This window comes from Macaca fascicularis, chromosome 7 (genome assembly GCF_037993035.2).
Source record: "Macaca fascicularis isolate 582-1 chromosome 7, T2T-MFA8v1.1".
Taxonomy (NCBI): Eukaryota; Metazoa; Chordata; class Mammalia; order Primates; family Cercopithecidae; genus Macaca; species Macaca fascicularis.
Window position 1 is genome coordinate 169,911,690 of NC_088381.1, and position 19,868 is coordinate 169,931,557.

Consider the following 19,868-nt stretch of genomic DNA (forward strand, 5'->3'; position numbering starts at 1 on the left):
TCAAGATTTTTGCTTCATAAACATCTATGTACTATGTAACTGTAGCCCTCTGCAAAGTGACCTTATAGAAATACAGCCTTAACCTTAAACCTGTATCTTATCCTGTGTCCAATCCTGTTTCCTATATATGAAGTTGTTTCTTCTGTATTCCTGGTGGTATGGAAGGTAACCAGAGTAACAGATAACTCTCTGAGGAAACGGGTGGGTATGTTTGTGTAAAGTCTGTACACCTTTTTGTTCGTTAAACACACACGCACATTTATGCTCAAACACACTCTCATCCACCTCCCTTACCATACGCTCTCAATCTCAGAGGCAAAAACAAAAACTTACCATTCAACTTGGGTCTGATGTCTGCTCAGGAGGTTTTGCCTTGCAGCAAAAGCTATCTTCTAAAATTTTTTCATTAAAGTATGTTGTGTAGAGAAATGAAAGAAAAATAAAGATAAGGTTATTAGTCAAGAATAGGGTGTGTGTTTTTAAACCCAGGAAAAGAATAGACAGAAACACAAAGACAAAGTGGTTTGGGATACATCCTAACTTTTGGTTCCACATGTCAAATGAAATTGCAAGGTGGTTCTTTTTGGATCCTACAGCACTTTGCCAATTATGACAAGCTGTTATGAACGCTCATGTACTTCTTCCTCCCAGCATTCCTGCCTGGCAGGTGAGCAGGACAATCCTAGCATTTCCCCTCCCCAAGGTCACCCAGCCTAGAGGGCCCAGTCCAGGGCTGTTGGCAGCACTGAGTATGAGGTCCCGAAGCTGCTGCTGGTGGCTGTCCCAGAGGAGAAGCAGTGTGCATTGAGTGCCTTCAGTGTGCTGGGTCATGGCTGAAACCCTGTACCTCTGTTCTCTCCCTGAATCTGCCCAGCACTGTGAGGCATTATAATCCTCCCCCACTCACTGCCACCCCTGCCTTCCCCCCCCTCCCCGGGAGAAAAAAAGGGAGCCTCTTGCCCAGGGCCACCGAGAATGTAGTGAAACAAGATTTGAGCCTCAATCAGTCTGATAGCAAAGCTCATGTTCTTTGCTCTGCAGACATCAGGGTGTTGAGAGATGCTGGTGGAAGCTCTCACCTCATAGGTACTTTTTGATTTTTACTGTTTTCTATACAGTGGTAATATATTTGAGTGTCTGGAGTTCAAAACTCATTTCAGGGTTGAATAGGAGTTTGTTAAAGGTTTACATGTGTATGTTCTTGGTGTGCAGGGAGAAAGTTGATAATCTTCTTACCTGCTGTCCCAGTTCACTTACCAAATCTGCCAGCTAGTAGTTGTTGACTTATCTCCTCCACAAAATCAGGAGTATCCTTAGGACAGTCCTGTTGAACTTGTTCTCTGGTGACACTGAGCATTATTCCCAGAGTAGAAGCATCAGTTAGTGTCAGTGGATTGAAAATTAAAAGTTATTTCTGAGTGATCACTTAGGAAATAGCTATCTACTATTATTTCTTTTTTGAGATGGAGTCTCGCTTTGTCACCCAGGCTGGGGTGCAGTGGCGCGATCTTGGCTTACTGCAACCTCTACCTCCCAGGTTCAAGCCATTCTCCTGCGTCAGCCTCCCAAGTAGCTGGGGTTACAGGTGGCCGCCACCACGCCCGGCTATTTTTTGTATTTTTAGTAGAGACAGGGTTTCACCATGATGGCCAGGCTGCTCTCGAACTCCTGAGCTCAGGTGATCCGCCCGCCTCGGCCTCCCAAAGTTCTGGGATTACAGGCATGAGCCACCGCACCTGGCCTATCTAGTGTATTTCTTAGCTAAATAACCTGATCAGTGGAATGAAAAGCTCATCAAAAGCTGTACTTTATTTTTCTCTCAATCCTCTATACAGTTGATGTATTTCAATGAAAAACGTATAGGAGATGGCTTTTGCTGCAAGGCAGAAACCTGCTGAGCAGACATTATACCCAAGTTCAAGAGTAAGACTACCAAAAAAGTGCCAGACTTTACACAAGGTGGCTGGTTGAAAGAGCAGACACAGGTGCCCACTCCACTCTGGGCCTTGCTCAGGCGCTGTTTCCTCTCCCTGTCGCACTGGAAATAGGACCGCCAAGTGGAGAACTTCTTTTTTTTTTTTTTGAGACGCCCTGTCGCCCAGGCTGGAGTGCAGTGGCGCGAAGCTCCGCCTCCCGGGTTCCCGCTATTCTCCTGCCTCAGCCTCCTGAGTAGCTGGGACTACAGGCGCCCGCCACCGCGCCCGGCTAATTTTTTGTATTTTTAGTAGAGACGGGGTTTCACCGTGGTCTCGATCTCCTGACCTTGTGATCTGCCCGCCTCGGCCTCCCAAAGTGCTGGGATTACAGACGTGAGCCACCGCGCCCGGCATGGAGAACTTCTAAACGTGGGGTAAATAATTTCTCTCACTGACATCTTGGAAAAAAGACACTGGCTAAAATGCATGGGGACAAATCAATACTCCTACAGCAGGTAGAAGTCTGGCTTTATTTTAGGTCCTTGAATTACACATAAATCAAAAACTCTTCTAGTTTAAAAAAGAAAAAAAGACTGAAGAGATACAACAGTTTGGTACAGTGAGTGAATCTAGATTAGATCCTTGTTCTAAAAAGTGTAAAATCAAACCTATTAGAGACATTTTGAAGGCAGCTGGAGAAAGTGGAGTGCAGAATGATGTTGGATGTGTGGAATTACTGCAAACTTTCTTGGCGTAAAAAGGTGTCCAAATTTTGTAAGGGACTTTTCTTATTCTGAGGGAATGCAGAATGAAGTAGTAATAAGTGAAGGATCATGATCTCTGCAACTTGAAATGATAAAGAGAAAAGTGGGTAAAAAGCAAATATGTCAAAGCATGAACAGTTGTTGAATCTAGGCGAGTGGATATACAATATACAAGTATTCATTGAAATTCTATGGAGATTTTAACTTTTTCATAATTTTCGAGAAATAAATATATTTTTTATATATATAGAAATATAGAAATATAAATTATATATAATATATAGAAATATAGAAATATAAATTATATATAATATATAGAAATATATATTTTATATATAGAAATATATACATATTATATAAAAATATATTTTTATATATAGAAATATACATATATAAAAATATATATTTTATATATAGAAATATATAAATTATATATAAAAATATTACATATATGTAAACATATATAAATATATTATATATAATATATGTAAATATATAAAAATTATATATAAATATATTATATATAAGTATATATTATATATAAATTATATATAAAGTATATAATATATATATATTTTTTTTTGAGATGGAGTCTTGCTCTGTCGCCAGGCTGGAGTGCAGTGGCGCAATCTCAGCTCACTGCAACCTCCGCCTCCTGGGTTCAAGCAATTCCACTGCCTCAGTCTCCCAAGTAGCTGGGACTACAGGCGTGCACCACCATGCCTGGCTAGTATTTTGTGTTTTAATAGAGACAGGGTTTCACCATGTTGGCCAGGATGGTCTCGATCTCCTGACCTCGTGTTCCACCCACCTCGGCCTCCCAAGGTGCTGGGATTACAGGCATGAGCCACTGCCCCAGGATGAGAAATATATTTTTTAAAAATAAGGCTGTTTCGCTCTCTTATCATTTCAATATTCACTGGTGAAGGAAATATCTTTAAAAAGGTTCTGCTTTGGAAACAACGTACAAAGGAAATGTAATAACTTAGCTACTGTTTCCTAAGCCATGAGCAGTGGCCTTTCATGTTTGAGTCTTTGCCAGCCAGTGTTGGTCCTCTGGTTATAACTCACGGTAGCTGCACAGACCACCGCACCATCTTACCAAACAGCGTTTTGGGGGTGCATCACCATTTTTGATGTTTATTGCCATTTTTATTGGTCTTTTGGAGTGTAACTGCCTTTAAGGCACACCGGAAGATAAGATAAAACCAAAGTTTCCTGCACACTTTAACAGGCAGGGTGTTTGGTGGTTAAGGGTAGGACCTGGAGCCACATGCCAGGGTCAGATCACCACCACCCCTCACCCCACCCACCCCAGGCCAGCTCAGCTGTCCAGGGCATGTGACTCACTCTCTGTTTCTAGAAATGGAACGTGAAATGGGAATAATAATACAAGCTACCTCTTTGGGGTTTTTTGAAAGTTAAGTGAATGCACGTAAAGAGCTTAAAATGGCGCCTGGAGTGTCATGAGACTCAGTGTTTGTGGTGTCTGTGGTTACCTCTTTCGCAGGTTGTATGTGGTACTCCAGAGCCCCGCCACTTAGCCATGATCTGTTTTCTTTTTCTCCAGCTGTATTATCTGTATTTGTTCTCTCAAAGCTCATCTGTCTCTCTGTCTCTCTCTCTTTTACCCAGCCTTTTCATCTCTTGCAGTTTGCTTGGCATTTCACCATTTGGAAGAAATTAGTATCATCAGTACCTCTGGAGTTTGCACTATGTTCTGCTTATAGATTGTGTATAGTTACCTACTAAGATGGTCCTAAGCACATGTCCACAGCCTCGGTTCAGAGTATACTTAGTGCTCTCAGTCTTTCTGTTCCTGTGCTCCAGTCCGTGAAGTCTAGAGTAAAATAAGAAATTAGCATTTATATACATCTCCCCTCCTCATCTTTAGAAGAAGAGTTTCAGTATCACATTCATAAGAAATTTCATATTTAAAAGTTAGTGTTACAGTCGCAGTGCCTCACACCTGTAATACCTGCACTTTGGGAGGCCAAGGTGGGCAGATCACCTGAGGTAAGGAGTTCAAGACCAGCCTGGCCAACGTGGTGAAACCCCATTTCTACTAAAAATATAAAAATTAGCCAGCGTGGTGGCAAGTGCCTATAATCCCAGCTACTTGGGAGGTTGAGGCAGGAGAATCACTTAAACCTGGGAGGCGGAGGTTGCACTGAGCCGAGATGGCACCACTGCACACCAGCCTGGGTGACAGAGTGAGACTCTGTCTCAAAAGAAAAAAAAAAAAAAAAAAAAAGTTACAGATATCTGTGGTTAATCTCAAATAGGGTGACTTTACATGTCATTTCCCTTTAGTTGTTTTTAAGTGCAGATGTTGCTTTAATTAAATAATATTTGAAATAAGTGGGATCCCAACTCTAACCTTGTATCTTACTGTTTTTAAATGTTGATATTTTGGTGTTTTCAGTAGAATTTGAGCTGTTAACAGTGTTTGATTAGGTTTTTTCAGTTTCTTTGTCATCGACGTTTGTGACCTCGTTATAATACACATGGATTTTTATCTGCTGGTTGTGTTGCTCACGAGCAATGTGTTCTAATTATGGTATTTTAACGTGTAACTTGTGAAACCAGTAATGTTTCACTCTAGGGAACAAGTCCTGGAGAACCTTAAGCCCCAGAGAACCACCTCCACTTCTTCCTAAGCTGCTGGTTCTTTATTCTTTGCGGGCTTCAAGGAGGAGGTGGGCGGTGAGGGTGTCTGTATATGTGTGTTCACATTTGTAGACAGTTTCTGCCCATGTATAATTAGGAATGGGTTGTTGGTTTTGTTTTTTTTTCCCCAGCTTTATGTAGTTGGTCAGACTTCTCAAAGGCGGGTAGCGTTGGTTAATTGTTCTCTTGGAATTCTGAAGCCTTTGCGTGGAGCAGTGTTCACCCTGGGCAGCCCGTGGCCCCTGGGGTCACAGAGCTGCTTTCCAGGGCGTTTGCAAGGCCATCACTGTCTCGTAAGATCACCAAGATCTGATTTACCTCTTTTGCTGTGTGGACGTTTGCCCTGGTGGTGCAAAGGCAGTGGCAAGTAGCATGGCGCCTTTCTTTCATCAAGCAGGACAGCGGTGCTCAGCTAGCAGCACGCCAGTCTGACCAAGGATGTCCTTGATGAAGCATGAAGTTACTAGTTTTTTAAGTCTCAACTGTTTTGTATACCTTTTTACTTTTGTTTTGTTTGGGTTTGTTTTGGTTAGGTTTTTTTGTTGCCCAGGCTGGAGTGCAGTGGCGCAATCACAGCTCACTGCAGCCTCAACCTCCCCAGCTCAAGCACTTCTCCCACCTCAGCCTCCTGAGTAGCTAGGGCTACAAAGAAGCACTACCACACCCAACTTTTTTTTTTTTTTTTTTTTTTGTGGTAGAGCTGGGGTCTCACTGTGTTGCTCAGGCTGGTCTCAAACTCCTGGGCTCAAATGATCCTCCTGCTTTGGCCTCCCACAGTGCTGGGATTAGAGGCGTGAGCCACTGCAGCCAGCCTCCTTTTTGATTTTGCGTGACGAAATGCAGAGTTCACGTAAAGCCCTTCTAGCATGCTGGAGTGCGATGGCCGTCTCGAAGAAAAGCACCCGTGCTGATGTGTGAGTTACGAGCCAAAATAGCCACTTTTTCCAGGAACTTATAAATTATGAGAACAGTAATGTAAAATCATTTTTACTTGACAGAACAAAAAGCAGACAAACGATAGATATTAAGACTTAAATATTTGGCTGATATTTTCTAGAAAATCTATGAAGTGAGCTTACCAATGCAGGGGAAAACAACTGCACCACTGTTTTTGGCCCATGATAAAATTTGAGCTTTCAAGAAAAATCTGAACTTTGGAGAACTTTTATCTGCCAGTGTAAGTGTGGCAGCTCCCAGTGCCACAGACTCTTCTGCCGAGAGGGGTGGCAACATTAGCAAGTGGAGTTTCTTCATGTATATGGTGGGAGGCCGCACAATACGTGCAGCAGTGTGCTCTCAGTGACCGACAAACGATGCTACAAACAAGCGTGGGCGAAGAGCCGCCCCAAGTGTAAGAGATACTGCCGGGTGTTAATGTAACTGACGGGTTCATCAATACGGTTTCAGATTCCTCATTGCAACTAATCTTTAAGGAACTGTCACTTGTTGAATTTTAGCGTAGGCAAAGAAAAACATCGGCAATTTTTTGAGAAGCTATTGAAACCTCCCTTTTCCCACCAGACATGTCTGTCTGAGCCTGGGGTGTTTCTTTACATATACTTGAACCAAAATAGCATATCACAGCAAATTGAACACAGAAGCACCTCGGCGGATCCGCCTGTCTTCTGTTGAGTATTGAAGATCTATGCAAAAATGTACAACAGGGCCATTTTCTCGCTGGTTTCTTTTTGAAAATAAGTTTATTTTCATAAAATGTTACTTAACATGAAGTGAACCTATTGCTAATTTAAATGAATAAGTAAATATTTTTAAAATTTTCAAATATGGTCAATATCAGTGGATATAACCCCCATAATCAAAGCTCTTTAGGGTTCACCATACTTTCTAAGAACGTAAATAGGTCTTGACACCAAAAAAATGGAAAACTCTTGGCCTAGGAAATTTTTCTAGAATGGGCTGGATGTGACCCTTAGTTTTTACCAAGCCTCCTTGGTTTTTTCCCTCTTTTCTCTAGGAAAAAAAAAAAAAAAAAAATTAAGTAGTCAGCAGAATCATCTAAATTGGTCTCTGGGACCATGAGAGCTGAGAGCATCCGGAGCCCACCTAACCCTGGTCCTTCCTCCTGCCTTGGTCAGTTTCCTTCTGTGTTCTTCAAATCTTTTTTTTAAAGCCATTTTCAAGTCATCAGTTAATATGTGAATACAACCACCTTTACATTTTTTCTTCATTGCAAATAAAACTGAAATTTTCGCTAACCTTATCCCCTGAGATTGGTCTACCATCCCCACATCCTTTCCTGAATTATTACATCAAATCATACAGGAATCTGGCGCTATCAGAGCCAGGGTTAAGGCCTAATAGTGTCACTAGTTACTGAGGTTCTTGATTAAGTCACCATACTTTCCTGAATCTCCAAATAAGTTACATTAAAAATGCATTTGATTAAATTACTTATTTTCAAGGGAATTGGAAGAAAGGGACTGTGATTGGTTTTCCGATCTAATCCCCCGAAGATGAAAACACGAATGAAAATGAACATATTTCTCCTTTTATATTATTCTTAGTTAAGAGAAATGCTCTGCCAGGAGAAACCTTAAATGACTATCCAATGGGTAGGGTGTTTTAAAGAATCTAATAAATTCAGATACTTTTTCTTTTTACACAAAGTCACAAATGACGTTATGTTGATAAGTGTTTTTATGACTTAAACAACATTTAAATTTAAGCCAATGTTAAAGTTGTGATTTTGGGAAATTTTTTACTTATCCTTCCTCTCTTCCCTACTTCCTCCCCTTAAGAACCCCATTCTTATTTTCTCATTTATATCCCAGATGAGGCTGTCAGGTATTGAAACCGACCTTTTGAAGACATGTAAACTTTTTGGGGACTGACTTTTCTCATTCAAATAGTCTAATATCAGTGGATATGAACTCTGCATGTTTTTACTTTTAAATCTTATGCATCATTTAAATGTTAACTTTCAAAATCTTAATCTTGAATTGTCACATTTTTGTGTGAGTTGGCATTGTCCAATTAAATGAACATAAATTATACTGCCTACATAGATTGGAAAAATATCTTTTGGTGGGCTGTGTATATGCACACGTGTTTATGTAAAACCAACTACCAACTTATAAAAACCGGTTCAGTCTTACAGTCTTGTTTAGTGTAACATACGGGCAGAGACATTTGCTTATTTGAGCCTTTTCACCCTTTATTTGTAAAAAGGAGGAGAGCCCTTAAGTAAAATGTAAACTAAACTTGGAACCCCTAAAATAATTTTGAACTACTTCACATTTAAATGTTTTTTTTTTTAAAAAAAGCAAAGTTTAAGAAGCATGTTTGGTAAAGAGTTCTTTGGCAGGAAATGGGGACTTATCAGCCAAGCTAATAGCCTTAGCTATGGCATCCATAGTAACTAACACATGCTGCCGATGTAAATATTTGTTGTCAAGATTTATGCCAGCGAGCAGTGCTGCAGAACCCAGGCAAAGCAGTTCAGGCCAGTGAAATTAAAGCATCAGCCACCAATGTTTGATTCCTTTTGTATTATCCGGTATTCCAAGCATGACAGCATCATTCATCTCTTCTAGGGTTTTTCAAAATAGTTTAGCCATAAGAAAAATAATCCTGCTGACGAGTTGATGGGTGCAGCACACCAACATGGCACAAGTATACATATGTAACAAACCTGCACGTTATGCACATGTACCCTAGAACTTAAAGTATAATAATAATAATAAATAAATAAATAAATAAAAGAAAAAAAAACTGTTACCGATCACAAAAAAAAAAAAAAAGAAAAAGAAAAATAATCCTAGAGGACCAGTTTACTCGGAGTAATTCGGTACCCCCTCCCCCACAGCATGATAGATACCCAAATGAGAATAGAGAGGCTGTTATTGTTTGTCATTAGCACCCTGGAACCTTTTTCATCTTCAAAGCTCCTTGCAAAAGGGTTCATTAGCCGTCGCCCTCTTTCCTAGGAGATAGTAAACATGTTTGATTAGTCCTACTTTGACAGTGGTGGAAACCAAAGCAGAGAGGTTCTCCAACTTGCCTGAGGTCCGAGAAGGAGCTGGTGACAGAGACCAGATACCGAACCAGCGCTTGGGTTTTCTGACTCACGGTTCTGGGCTCACCCCTCTCGGAGCATGCACTGAGCCTGCTCTTGCAGGTTTCTTTTATCACAGGGATCTATCTACACGGTACTCTCTGCTCTCAGCTTTTTGCAGTGGTGTAGAGTGCAGTGCAGCTGAAACCAAGTTAGTTGATCTTATGGTGTCATCTAGAAAAACAAGAGATGCAGATTCTGGGTCACGAAGGTAAGACTGTACTTTGAGGGTTTGTGGTTATGGGCGAAATTAACTTATCTGAGCCTTACATTGTCTCACTAGGCACAGTGCCCACCTGTTCCGTGGCACAGCCCCAGAACTCCTGTTGAAGAAACAGACTCCAGGACTGACTTTCCACTTGATTTTAGGAGCTCGCACATCCCAAGAGATTCATGTTCAAGCTGCATTTTAGACCTAGCTGACAAGGGTATTTTCGTGCTAAACATAAACTTACTATTGGTAATGATTCTTAATGAGTAATTCTTAGGATTCAGTACAAAATTAGATATATCCTTTTTATTGGTAATGATAGAGCGTAGAGTTCTTGCAGGGTGGGGGAGAGAGGCATTCATCCGAAAACTGGCTGTGTTTTAGTGTAAACATTTGTCTACGGGGAAACAGTAGGAAAGCATCAAGAAATACTTCTTGATGTATACAATTGAGGTGTTGTTTACATTGTAGTGAAAGAAAACCTCCGCATGCATGTTCCTGATTTTAATAAAGCTCTGCAGAGATTTCCTTCCTCATTCTTTGCTTTTGACTCTGCGTATGTCCTGTTGCTAATTTAAGTGTTGGTGACCCTATGTCCTTTGTTGTGCCAAACAAGGTTCAAATTAAGACTAAAAAAATTTCTGAGTTCATTTCAAGTGGAAGGACAACATGATACCTAACACAGAAGAGAACAAAATTTAGTTCTGACTTTCTGCCCTATGTCCACCTAAAGCTGTATTTCATTCACTCACTAATATGCAGAAATCAACTGTGCTTAGTGCTAAGAACTGGTCATGTTATAGGTGCTGTGGGTGCGTGTCTGCGCTGGCTTCAGGAGAGAGCAGGCCCTGTGGGGCCCAGCAAGGCCTCCCAGGAGAAGCAATGCATTAGCTGAAGTTACTAATTGGTGGTTCTAGGATGCAGTTGGGAAGATGGGATGATGTAGCCTGCTGGGGTATGTGTTGGGGGTGGGTGTCGCACTGTGGTGAGAGAAATCCTGGAAAAGGGTGTGTATCAAATAAGTAGCATCCGTTTATGACTGATGAAAGGAGAGCAGCAGAGAGCAGTTAAGTGGAAGGCAGGACACAGCAGCGGTGTCTCGTGCCACCATCTTCGTCACTACACAAGGGGAAGTTGGGCTAAGAATAAATTTGTTTTGGTTCCAGGATGAAACTCAAGAGATACAGAAGAAACTGAAAGTGATACTTTTGGCAGAGAAATAGGATAAGAGGGTTTTCACCGTGTGTGTGTGTGTGTCTTGATGAATGTTTTACTTATTTAAAAAATATAAAGAAGTCATAGCATTAAAAGTGGGAGACATATACTGATAATAGAATCCGGGCATTACTATCTTTCTGTGTCTTAGAAGTTACTACTATGATTTTAGCCACTTAACTGGCTAGAACAGTTTTGAAAGGCCAAGATCATGGGTTTAAGATTAGAGACTTGACCAAGAGGTAACTTTCCTAGTCCTTATCATAGAGTGCACGCTCCCAGCTTTTGCCCACCCTGTTTGGGGTGCACACACTCATCAGTGAGGGCAACAGAACACAGCATGCAGGTGGAACTGTGCAGGTCAGTCACCACTCCACCTCCCAGCCAGGGCCTCACTCCGAGTCCATCCACCTCCCAGCCAGGGCCTCACTCCGAGTCCATCATTTGGATTGTACTGAACTTTCACGTTGGCATTTCATTTAGTTGAATGAACCAGTTTTGTTGTATTTCAGATATTCTCACTGTGTGGTCAGACCTGTTCAGTTTTTGTAGGTGAACGGCAAAGCTGTCAAAACCAGATCTGCTGAAAAACCAAAATGTTCAGTGTCATCTTTGGTAGAGGGGATTATCAGAAACTTCTGGGGTGGGAAGGGAAACTTAAGAAACTTAAGGAGGAAGTTGGGGAAGATAGGACCTCATGGCTTTGGTTTTTCTGGTGTTCCAAGGGAGGAGGCTTCTGGAGAATTGAGGGGGAACAATAAGTGACAAGCATGAAGAATGAAGAGGGAACTGACCAAGGATCAGTGAGAGGTGGCCCAGAGGGCGTGGTCAGAGGTGGCTATCATGGCTATCACAGCAAAGTCTTTACTCCGAGAACCAAGTCTTTATCATATATATGTTTTGCAGATATTTTTCTCATACTGTGGGTTGTCTTTTTCACTGTCTTGGTGGTATCATTTGCAGCACACGTTCTTAATTTAGAGGAAGACCAGTTTATCTTGGTTTGTCTTCTGTCTCCTATGCTTACAGTGTCATAGCTATGAAACCATTGTTGAATCCAGATTTACTCTTATACATTCTTCTAAGAGTTTTTTAATATTAGCTCTCTTACATTTTGGTCTTTGTTCCATTTCATGTTAGTCTTTATATAGGGTGTGAGGTAAGGGTCCAACTTCATTTATTTGCATGTGAATATCCAGTTTTCCCAGCACCGTTTATTGAAAAAACTATTATTTCCCCTATTGAATGGGTTTGGCATACTTGTTGAAAATCAGTGGACCATAAATAGGGTTTATTTCTGGATTCTCTATTCCATTGGTCTGTATGTCTGTCCTTATGTCTGTACCACACTGTCTTGATTACTATAGCTCTGTTGTAAGGTTTAAAATCAGGAAGTGTGAACTCTCCAACTTTGTTCTTTTTTTCAAAATTGTTTTGGTATTTTGGGTCCCTTTTGGTATATTGGGTCCATTTTACTCAGTGGTGTAACGATATGTGCATTTCCATATGAATTTTAGGATCAGCTTAGCAATGTTCCTTGTCTCTTTCTCTTAATTCTGTAGCCTTTCCTGGGTTAGAATCAGATTAGGACAGTGCTCCCTGGAATCTGCCCAGTAGCTGCTCTGACTGTGAGTAGAGAACCCGTGGGCCATCTGGGCACTTAATCTGAAATGGTCCATGAGGAACCCCTAAAATGTTTAAGTTTCTGAAATCCCTGGTTTTATTGTAAAAAGCTATTTGAATTTAGTATTCCGTTTCATGATTATTATAGTTAGGTGTAAAAATGTTTAACTTTTTTTTTTTTCTTTTTGTTTTTTTGTTTGTTTGTTTGAGAGGGAGTCTTGCTCTGTCACCCAGGCTGGAGTGCAGTGGAGTGATCTCGTCTCACTGCAGCCTCTGCCTCCTGGGTTCAAGCGATTCTTGTGTCTCAGCCTCCCTAGTATTTAGGATTACAGGTGTGTGCCACCACACCCTGCTAATTTTTGTGTTTTTAGTAGACACAGGGTTCTGCCATGTTGGCCAGGCTGGTCTCGAACTCCTGACCTGAAGTAACCTGCCCGCCATGACCTCCCAAAGTGCTGGGATTACAGGCTTAAGCCACCACACCCAGCCTTATTTAACATTTTTCAACTGCATGGAAAACTGATATTCTAGGATGTATATTGAGTTTATCCTGTGGCTTTATGCATCCTCCGGAATGCATACCTCAGCATAAAAGGCCAAGTTAGGGAGAAACCTGCCTGCTGGAGTTCTTGGATTTATAAAAGTTCTTTCCTTGACTGTCTGCCTTCTGACCTCTCCAGACCATAGCTAGCAGAGCCGAACTAAAGGGCAGAGACGACACTGATCTGCTGCCATCTGCACTGGGCAAGGTGGCCTCACCTGACTCACAGCTGTTGCTTTCTCTCTCAAAGCCACTATCTTTTTCTGCTGATTCTTAAAACAGAGTTGGATCTTGTCAATTTTGGCCATCAAAAAGATTGAACTCTTGCAGGATTAAATCCATTATTTTCCTAAATTACCTTGTTTTGGGAAATCAGTTCTCGGCCATAAGTGTAGGCTCAGGTGCGCTGAGGAGGGCACCCCAGACACCTGTGGTGCTCTGTGACAGGACTTACCTGTCAAAGGCAAAAATAAGGGTGATGTCGTGTGAGTTTTCCATTAAGCTAAATTTATTCAATGTACAGGACTATCTTTTATTCCGAAATTGTCTTCTTGTTCCCCATAACCTTGGAAGTGAGATACTGTCTTTTTCAGTATTAAAATGTCTTTTCTGTAGGATTTTTTTTTTTAACGGATCTTATTTGTAGTTAGGATGACAACCCAGCATCAGTCCTCAGGATTCTTTATGAAATGTTCCCCGTCTGTGAAATTCTAACTCTAGAATTTCACTTTAGACCGCAAATCCCAGATTTGTACCTCATTTACATTTGTAGTAACCACATCATATTTCAAATGATTTGTGTAACCTAAAAGCCCATTTTTTTATTCTTTTCACACGAAATGTCCAGAATGGGCAAATCCATAGAAACAGAAAGCAGATCAGAGGTTGCCAGGGGCTGTGGAGAGGGAGGAAGGGGGAGTAATTACCTACAGGGACGGGGAGTTCTTCTGGGATCGTGAAAAAGTTTTGAAACTCGACAGAGGGCTGATCGCACAACATTGTAAATGCACTAAATGCCCCTGAAGTGTACTTGAAATGGTTCATTATATGTTATGTAAATTTTCAATTTTTTTGAAAAGCCCATTTTATTCAGTGGATTAATGATATATAAGAAGACTGGAAGGTGTAGGGTGAGTGTTGTATTCAGAGGATATACATCAAGGCAAGGATACTCTGTATGCTTGTACACACACACAAATACATATACACAAAGAACATACCTATTATTAATTTATGTTTCTAAGTATGATCATTAGAAGCTGATTAGGTAAATAAACTTTCTGCTTTGGGACAAGGAGAAAGATTTAACACTTCAATGAAATTCACAGATACTCTTTTTTCTTGTTTTTTTAGACAGTGGCTCACTCTGCCTCCCAGGCTGAAGTGCAGTGACACGATCTCGGCTCACTGCAACCTCCACATCCTGGGTTCAAGCGATTCTCTTGCCTCAGCCTCCCAAGCAGCTGAGACTACAGGCGTACGCCACCACACCTGGCTAATTTTTTGTATTTGTAGTAGAGATGGGGTTTCACTATGCTAGCCAGGCTGTTCTCGAATTCTGGCCTCAAGTGATCCACCTGCCTCAGCTTCTCAAAGTGCTGGGAGTACAGGCGCGAGCCACTGTGGCCTCAAAAGATACTCTTTATCTTACCTCAGAAGCTATGTTTTTCAGCCTTTCACACTGGAAAGTTGAAGTTGTGAAAATATCTTCAGGATAAATCTGAATTGTGTTTCTTTTATTGCTGAGTCTGGTCGATGTGTTCCTGGTATTTAGTGGAACTCCGATCAACACAGGCTGAAGTTAGTCAGTGGGGTTCTCTCTGTGGGGTTCTAACCTTGAAATAGGAGCATGAGACTTGCCTTCCCCTTCTCCATTCCTCCAAGAAAGAGAAAGGAAAGGAAGAGAAAATAAAAAGCAACCGTGTGTTATTTTTAAGTTTAGTACAACATCTTTTTAACTCTTTTCTCTCCCTCTCCTGCTTCCTTCTTCAATCTCCAGCTACCATTCATTTCCTGATTTCGTTTATAGCTCTTACCAGGCAAGAAGGCCAAGCAGAAGGAACCTACATCAGGGAAGTGCCGGGCCAGGGGCCCCACCTGGACTTGGGGTTCTGGGCAGCCTGAACACAGATTTCTTAGTTTCCTGAAGTAATTGAGCTTGTTGCCTTAATTTCAGTTAAAATACTGATTGTGCTTAATTTTAACTGAGCATGAAGACCTCTTATAATATTCCATAAGGCTGGATATTTTTTTGAGGAAGACGATTTTTCCTCTTAACCTTGCCTCTGTGTGTGTGTGTGTGTGTTTGGTCAGTGTTTAGACAGTTTTCCATGCACGGACCCTGATCACAGCGGGAGCAGGCAACGCGAGATGCCCCTCATCAGACATCCAGCTCCACATGGTAGCCTTCCTGCCCACAGGTCATCCTTACGCGGTGCCTTCAAATTGAGTGTCTTCAAAGGTGCTGCTTAGTCTCAGTTTGGTTGTTCTATTACTGTCGTATTTTTCTTTTTTGCAGTATTGAAATGTTACTCGTAGGGACCGAACACTGGTTTTAGTGTCCATAGCGGCAAAAAAAAAAAAAAAAAAAAAAAAAAAATTTTTTCAAAACTTGTTTCTATTTGGTCCTCTGTGACCCAAGTTATTGCTTAGCTTTCTTTCCTGGTAAGAGCCAGAAACGAGATTAGGACGTGAATGGTATTTTCTGAACCCTCAGAGTGTGTACAATACCATTTTGTAAAGAAAAGCATCTATATTCAAAGTAGATCTAAATAATTCCTAAAAATGCCAAATCGTTCTCCCATTCATTTTTCAAGACTTAAATATGTTCTAATCCATAGGAGAATGAGAGTTTCCAAGTTCATTAATTCGGGTTCCTGTTACCAACTCATATTTTACAGCCCATATAAAGTTTTATTTCAGTGAAACTTTTAGTTATCACAAGTAGAACTTGGGAACTCTACACTGCTGTCTCCAGACAAGACACAGGGTTTCACTTACATTAACAAAGGATGATCCATTCAGAATTGCAAACAAATGCTACATTGTACCCTTGGTAGTTGTGACCCGATTCAGTCCTGCTTTGAGGCTGACGACAGCCAAGTGTTGGCCCAAGTCAGCATAAATCAGAGCAACAGAAAATCCACCCGAGGTGGGGCCCCGGATTGGATGTGCTTTGGACAACAGGTCCCCAGCCTGCACCTGAATGAATCCTCAGGCAGGCTTCTGTCTCTGCTCTAAACACTCATCCTGAAGTGTATCTGGACCATTTTAAGTACCATTCTAGCAGTGGTACTTAGTTATAATTAATATAAACATGTCATTCTATTAAAAGAAACCTGCAGCTTCTGTTAAGTTGGGTCAAATATAAGATACTGGGGTTTAAAGATGTAAATTGAAAATTCAGTTTTGGCCGGGCGCGGTGCCTCATGCCTGTAATCCCAGCACTTTGGGAGGCCGAGGCGGGCAGATCATGAGGTCAGCAGATCGAGAGCATCCTGGCTAACACAGTGAAACCCTGTCTCTACTAAAAATACAAAAAAATTAGCCAGGCGTGGTGGTGGGCGCCTGTAGTCCCAGCTTCTGGGGAGACTGAGGCAGGAGAATGGCATGAACCCAGGAGGCAGCGGAGTTTGCAGTGAGCAGAGATCGCGCCACTGCACTCCAGCCTGGGCGACAGAGTGAGACTCTGTCTCAAAAAAAAAAAAAATTCAGTTTCATCCAGCAAGGAATACAGAGAAGCAGCAATAGAACCTGCCTGCCCTCAGGGAGCTTGCAGTCTAAGAGAACATAAATATGTATAATTTAAAGTAAAATGGAAGTGTCATTAACGGGGCAAGAGGATGCAAAGATTGCCTTCAGTTAGAGTGATAAGTACATTACCATCACAGCAGCATTTGCAGGTATTGGGGCTTTATTGTAAGTTTCTTCATTCAGCAAACACTTCCGAGCACTTTTGTGTCTGATCCTGTTATAGCTGGTGGAAAATTGTAGACTAACAACCCATGTGCAAATGACAACATCGTGTGTCATGTGCAGGGCTGGCAGCTACGCGGGGACATTAACAGAGCCCAGCAGAAGGGCACCTCACTCCACACCTGGGGAGAAAAGAGGTGTGCTGACTTCTGTTTGTTTATTTGTGCTTGTTTTACCATAAATGAAATATGAGCCTTCTTAATATGTTATCTGTGATATGTTGGCATAGATATCTTAATGTATAAAACATGCTTATATTTATGTATGACATTATGTTTATTTTTGGCTACATCCAGAAGACAATTTGATAAGGCTTAAACTACTAAAATATGTGCAACAGTGTGTTAAAGGAAACAAAATAACTAGAAGCCAGTTAGGAGGACCAGTTCAACTTTTGAATGGGGCTATTCAACAGTTTCAGAAATTTTTTTTTATGCTACTAATGGGCCAATGGGCATAGCATCTTTTTAAGCTTCCTTCCAGTTAGTGGTACTAAAACCATTGCAGATGCATAAAGGAAGATGCTTATCATCCTGTCTAGTTGTAAGATGGGGTACTACTCCTTATCGTAGTACATTCCTTAAATAAGTACAAGAATTACAGTTGACCCCTGAACATCACAAGTTTGAACTGCACAGGTCCACTTATATGTGGGTTTTTTTCAACCAAATGCAGATTGCAAATGCACAAGATTCGAGACCTATGTATACAGAGGGCCAACTTTTCATACGCACGGGTTCTGCGGGCCGACTGTGGGACTTGAATATGCGTGGATTTGGGTAAGCGTGGTGGTCCTAGAACCAATCCCCTACATGGACTGCTGTGGTCTGTTACTTACATTGGCTTTAAAGTTGAGTTTAACTTGTCCAAAGACATTTAAGCAGCAATATTATGATACAGCTTTGAAGGCAAAACTTAAAAGAACCCATGGATAGCCTTGGATCCATGGAAATATTCTAATCCTGGGCTTCTAAATAGTATTGCATGTATAGAACAAAAGACTAGCAGGGGATTAGCAAAGGCTGAGAGCAAGTGGTCTGTCTGTCCTCATAATGAAAAGGAGCAGAACAGAACAACAGAGGTAAAGTGATTCTCTTGCTCCTCATTCAGGCAATCATTGGAGATTTGTTGAGCAATAATAGTCAGCATAGAAATCTACAGCTTAGGCCAAATAGAGGATTTCTTGTTATCTTCTTTCTTTATGCTGTGGGAGAGCCCAGGATTCCTCCAAGTGCAGCAAGTGCACACCACTACTTATGGCAGTTATTTTAAGTGATTCAGAGTTGAGTATTATTTTACTTTAATAATTATGTATCGATGAATGCGAAACTGTATAATTAGCACATCAAATCCATGGTTTCTTGAATTACTGTTGCTTAGGACAGGTCTTAGTAAAAAAGTGTATCCATTTAAAGCAAAATACCAAGTAAATAAAAGCATGACTGTACACGGATTTGTGACGATCTTGAAGGTGTTCATGCAGGACTGAAGTACGAGAAACCTCAGGGTGGGTGACTCTGGGCACCACCTGAGGAGTCTGTTCTGAAGACGCCTTCCCATCTCTTTCCTGGGTTACAAGCAGTGGAGACGCACTTGGGCTTGCTTTGATGAACACAAGTGTTTTTAAGGCACAGTCATGGAGGGACTCCACACAGAGAAGCAGGGTAGAGCTGGACTGTGGAGCCAGAAGGGTCCAGACTCCAGCAGCATGAGTGACCCCTCTGTGTCCTCGTCCACCCCGCCACTCCCAGTCTCTGCGTGTCATGCCCCTTCTTCCCCACACTTTACCGTGTAATTTCTCTGCATGCTCTTTTGCTTTTACTCAGGGACATAATACAGTTAGCAATGTGGGACCTCCAGCAAGTATTGAACTGTTGAGTAGCTGTTCTTCATTTATAAAATGGGAGTGATAACAGTTTCTCTCTCACAGGACAGTTGTGGATGGTCAGGGAGGCTGGGGTGTGAACACTTGGCACAGCATCTGAAACGTGCTGGAATCAGTCATGTCCACCCTGGCAGTGATTAGAGCTGCCTGATTCTTCCCATGTTCCATCTAGTGAAAAGTCGTTGGTAGGTTCAATTTTCAGGAGAAAAACGTTGACTTGGTCAAAACATTGTCCTTGATCAAGTTGTTTACTCTTGCTCCAAGCCGCCCTGGAGTGTGGTCCAGGAAAAACATGGGCGCCTAGGTCCGCCCCTTGGCCAGCCGTGGCCAGAGGCCACCAGTGCTGCTGTTCACATGGCCAGTGTCAGGGTTTTAATTCAAGGTGGAGCTTCCCAACCATTCTGGTAATGAGGAGTCTTGCCTGATATGTCTTGGCCAGCTCTGATTGGTCAGATGTTTGAGGAAGATAGGGTTGCCAAAGATTCCTAGACTCTCCAAGTTTGGCAGAAGTTGGTAGAGGATCACACAGTTACCTAAAATGATTGGTTTAATTATATGGTTTGATCATTCTTCAGAAACCACCACCTTGGGTGAACCATTGTTCTTAATTTTGCCTTCATTTTTTGCTCTTGTTGTCTGGCCCCAAAGACATGCCCACTTGCAATTTTGTAAAGGATGCATTTTGTTGGGTTCCATTTTGAGAGGACACAGTTTGAGGGAGCACATGGACCTAAACTTGAGTTCCACCACCCCCAGCCAGATAAATTGCCGAGTTAGTTCACTGTTCCAAAACTGTTTTTTCAAGGCATTGTGGTAACAGGCCATGTGAAATTCCCTAACATGACTAGGGGTTTTCACTTCCCAGCTTTATTGAATCAAAGGGGTTTTTTTGGCATTTTTTGTTTTTGAGACAGAGTCTCACTCTGTCATCCAGGCTGGAATGTAGTGGTGCGATCTCAGCTCACTGTAACCTCCGCCTCCCAGATTCAAGTG

General features: G+C 41.6%; 1 protein-coding gene across 27 annotated transcripts in view; it reads left to right on the top strand.

The window, feature by feature from the left end:
* Positions 1–19,868, top strand: part of PPP2R5C (protein phosphatase 2 regulatory subunit B'gamma) — a 166,428-nt gene that overhangs the window by 52,086 nt on the left and 94,474 nt on the right. For 3 of the 27 annotated variants that reach the window (XM_073998242.1, XM_065518510.1, XM_045397011.3), the window contains exon 2: positions 17,666–17,769. The exons of 22 other annotated variants lie outside the window; for them this stretch is intronic. Coding sequence is in view for 2 of the 5 variants with exons in the window: in XM_073998237.1 (XP_073854338.1) it covers positions 9,615–9,636 (22 nt within the window). In the remaining 3 variants the exon portion in view is untranslated. Of the gene's footprint in view, positions 1–9,209; positions 9,637–17,665; positions 17,770–19,868 lie in introns of those variants that run through there. 2 more of the 27 variants (XM_073998237.1, XM_045397007.3) reach the window with 1 other exon arrangement.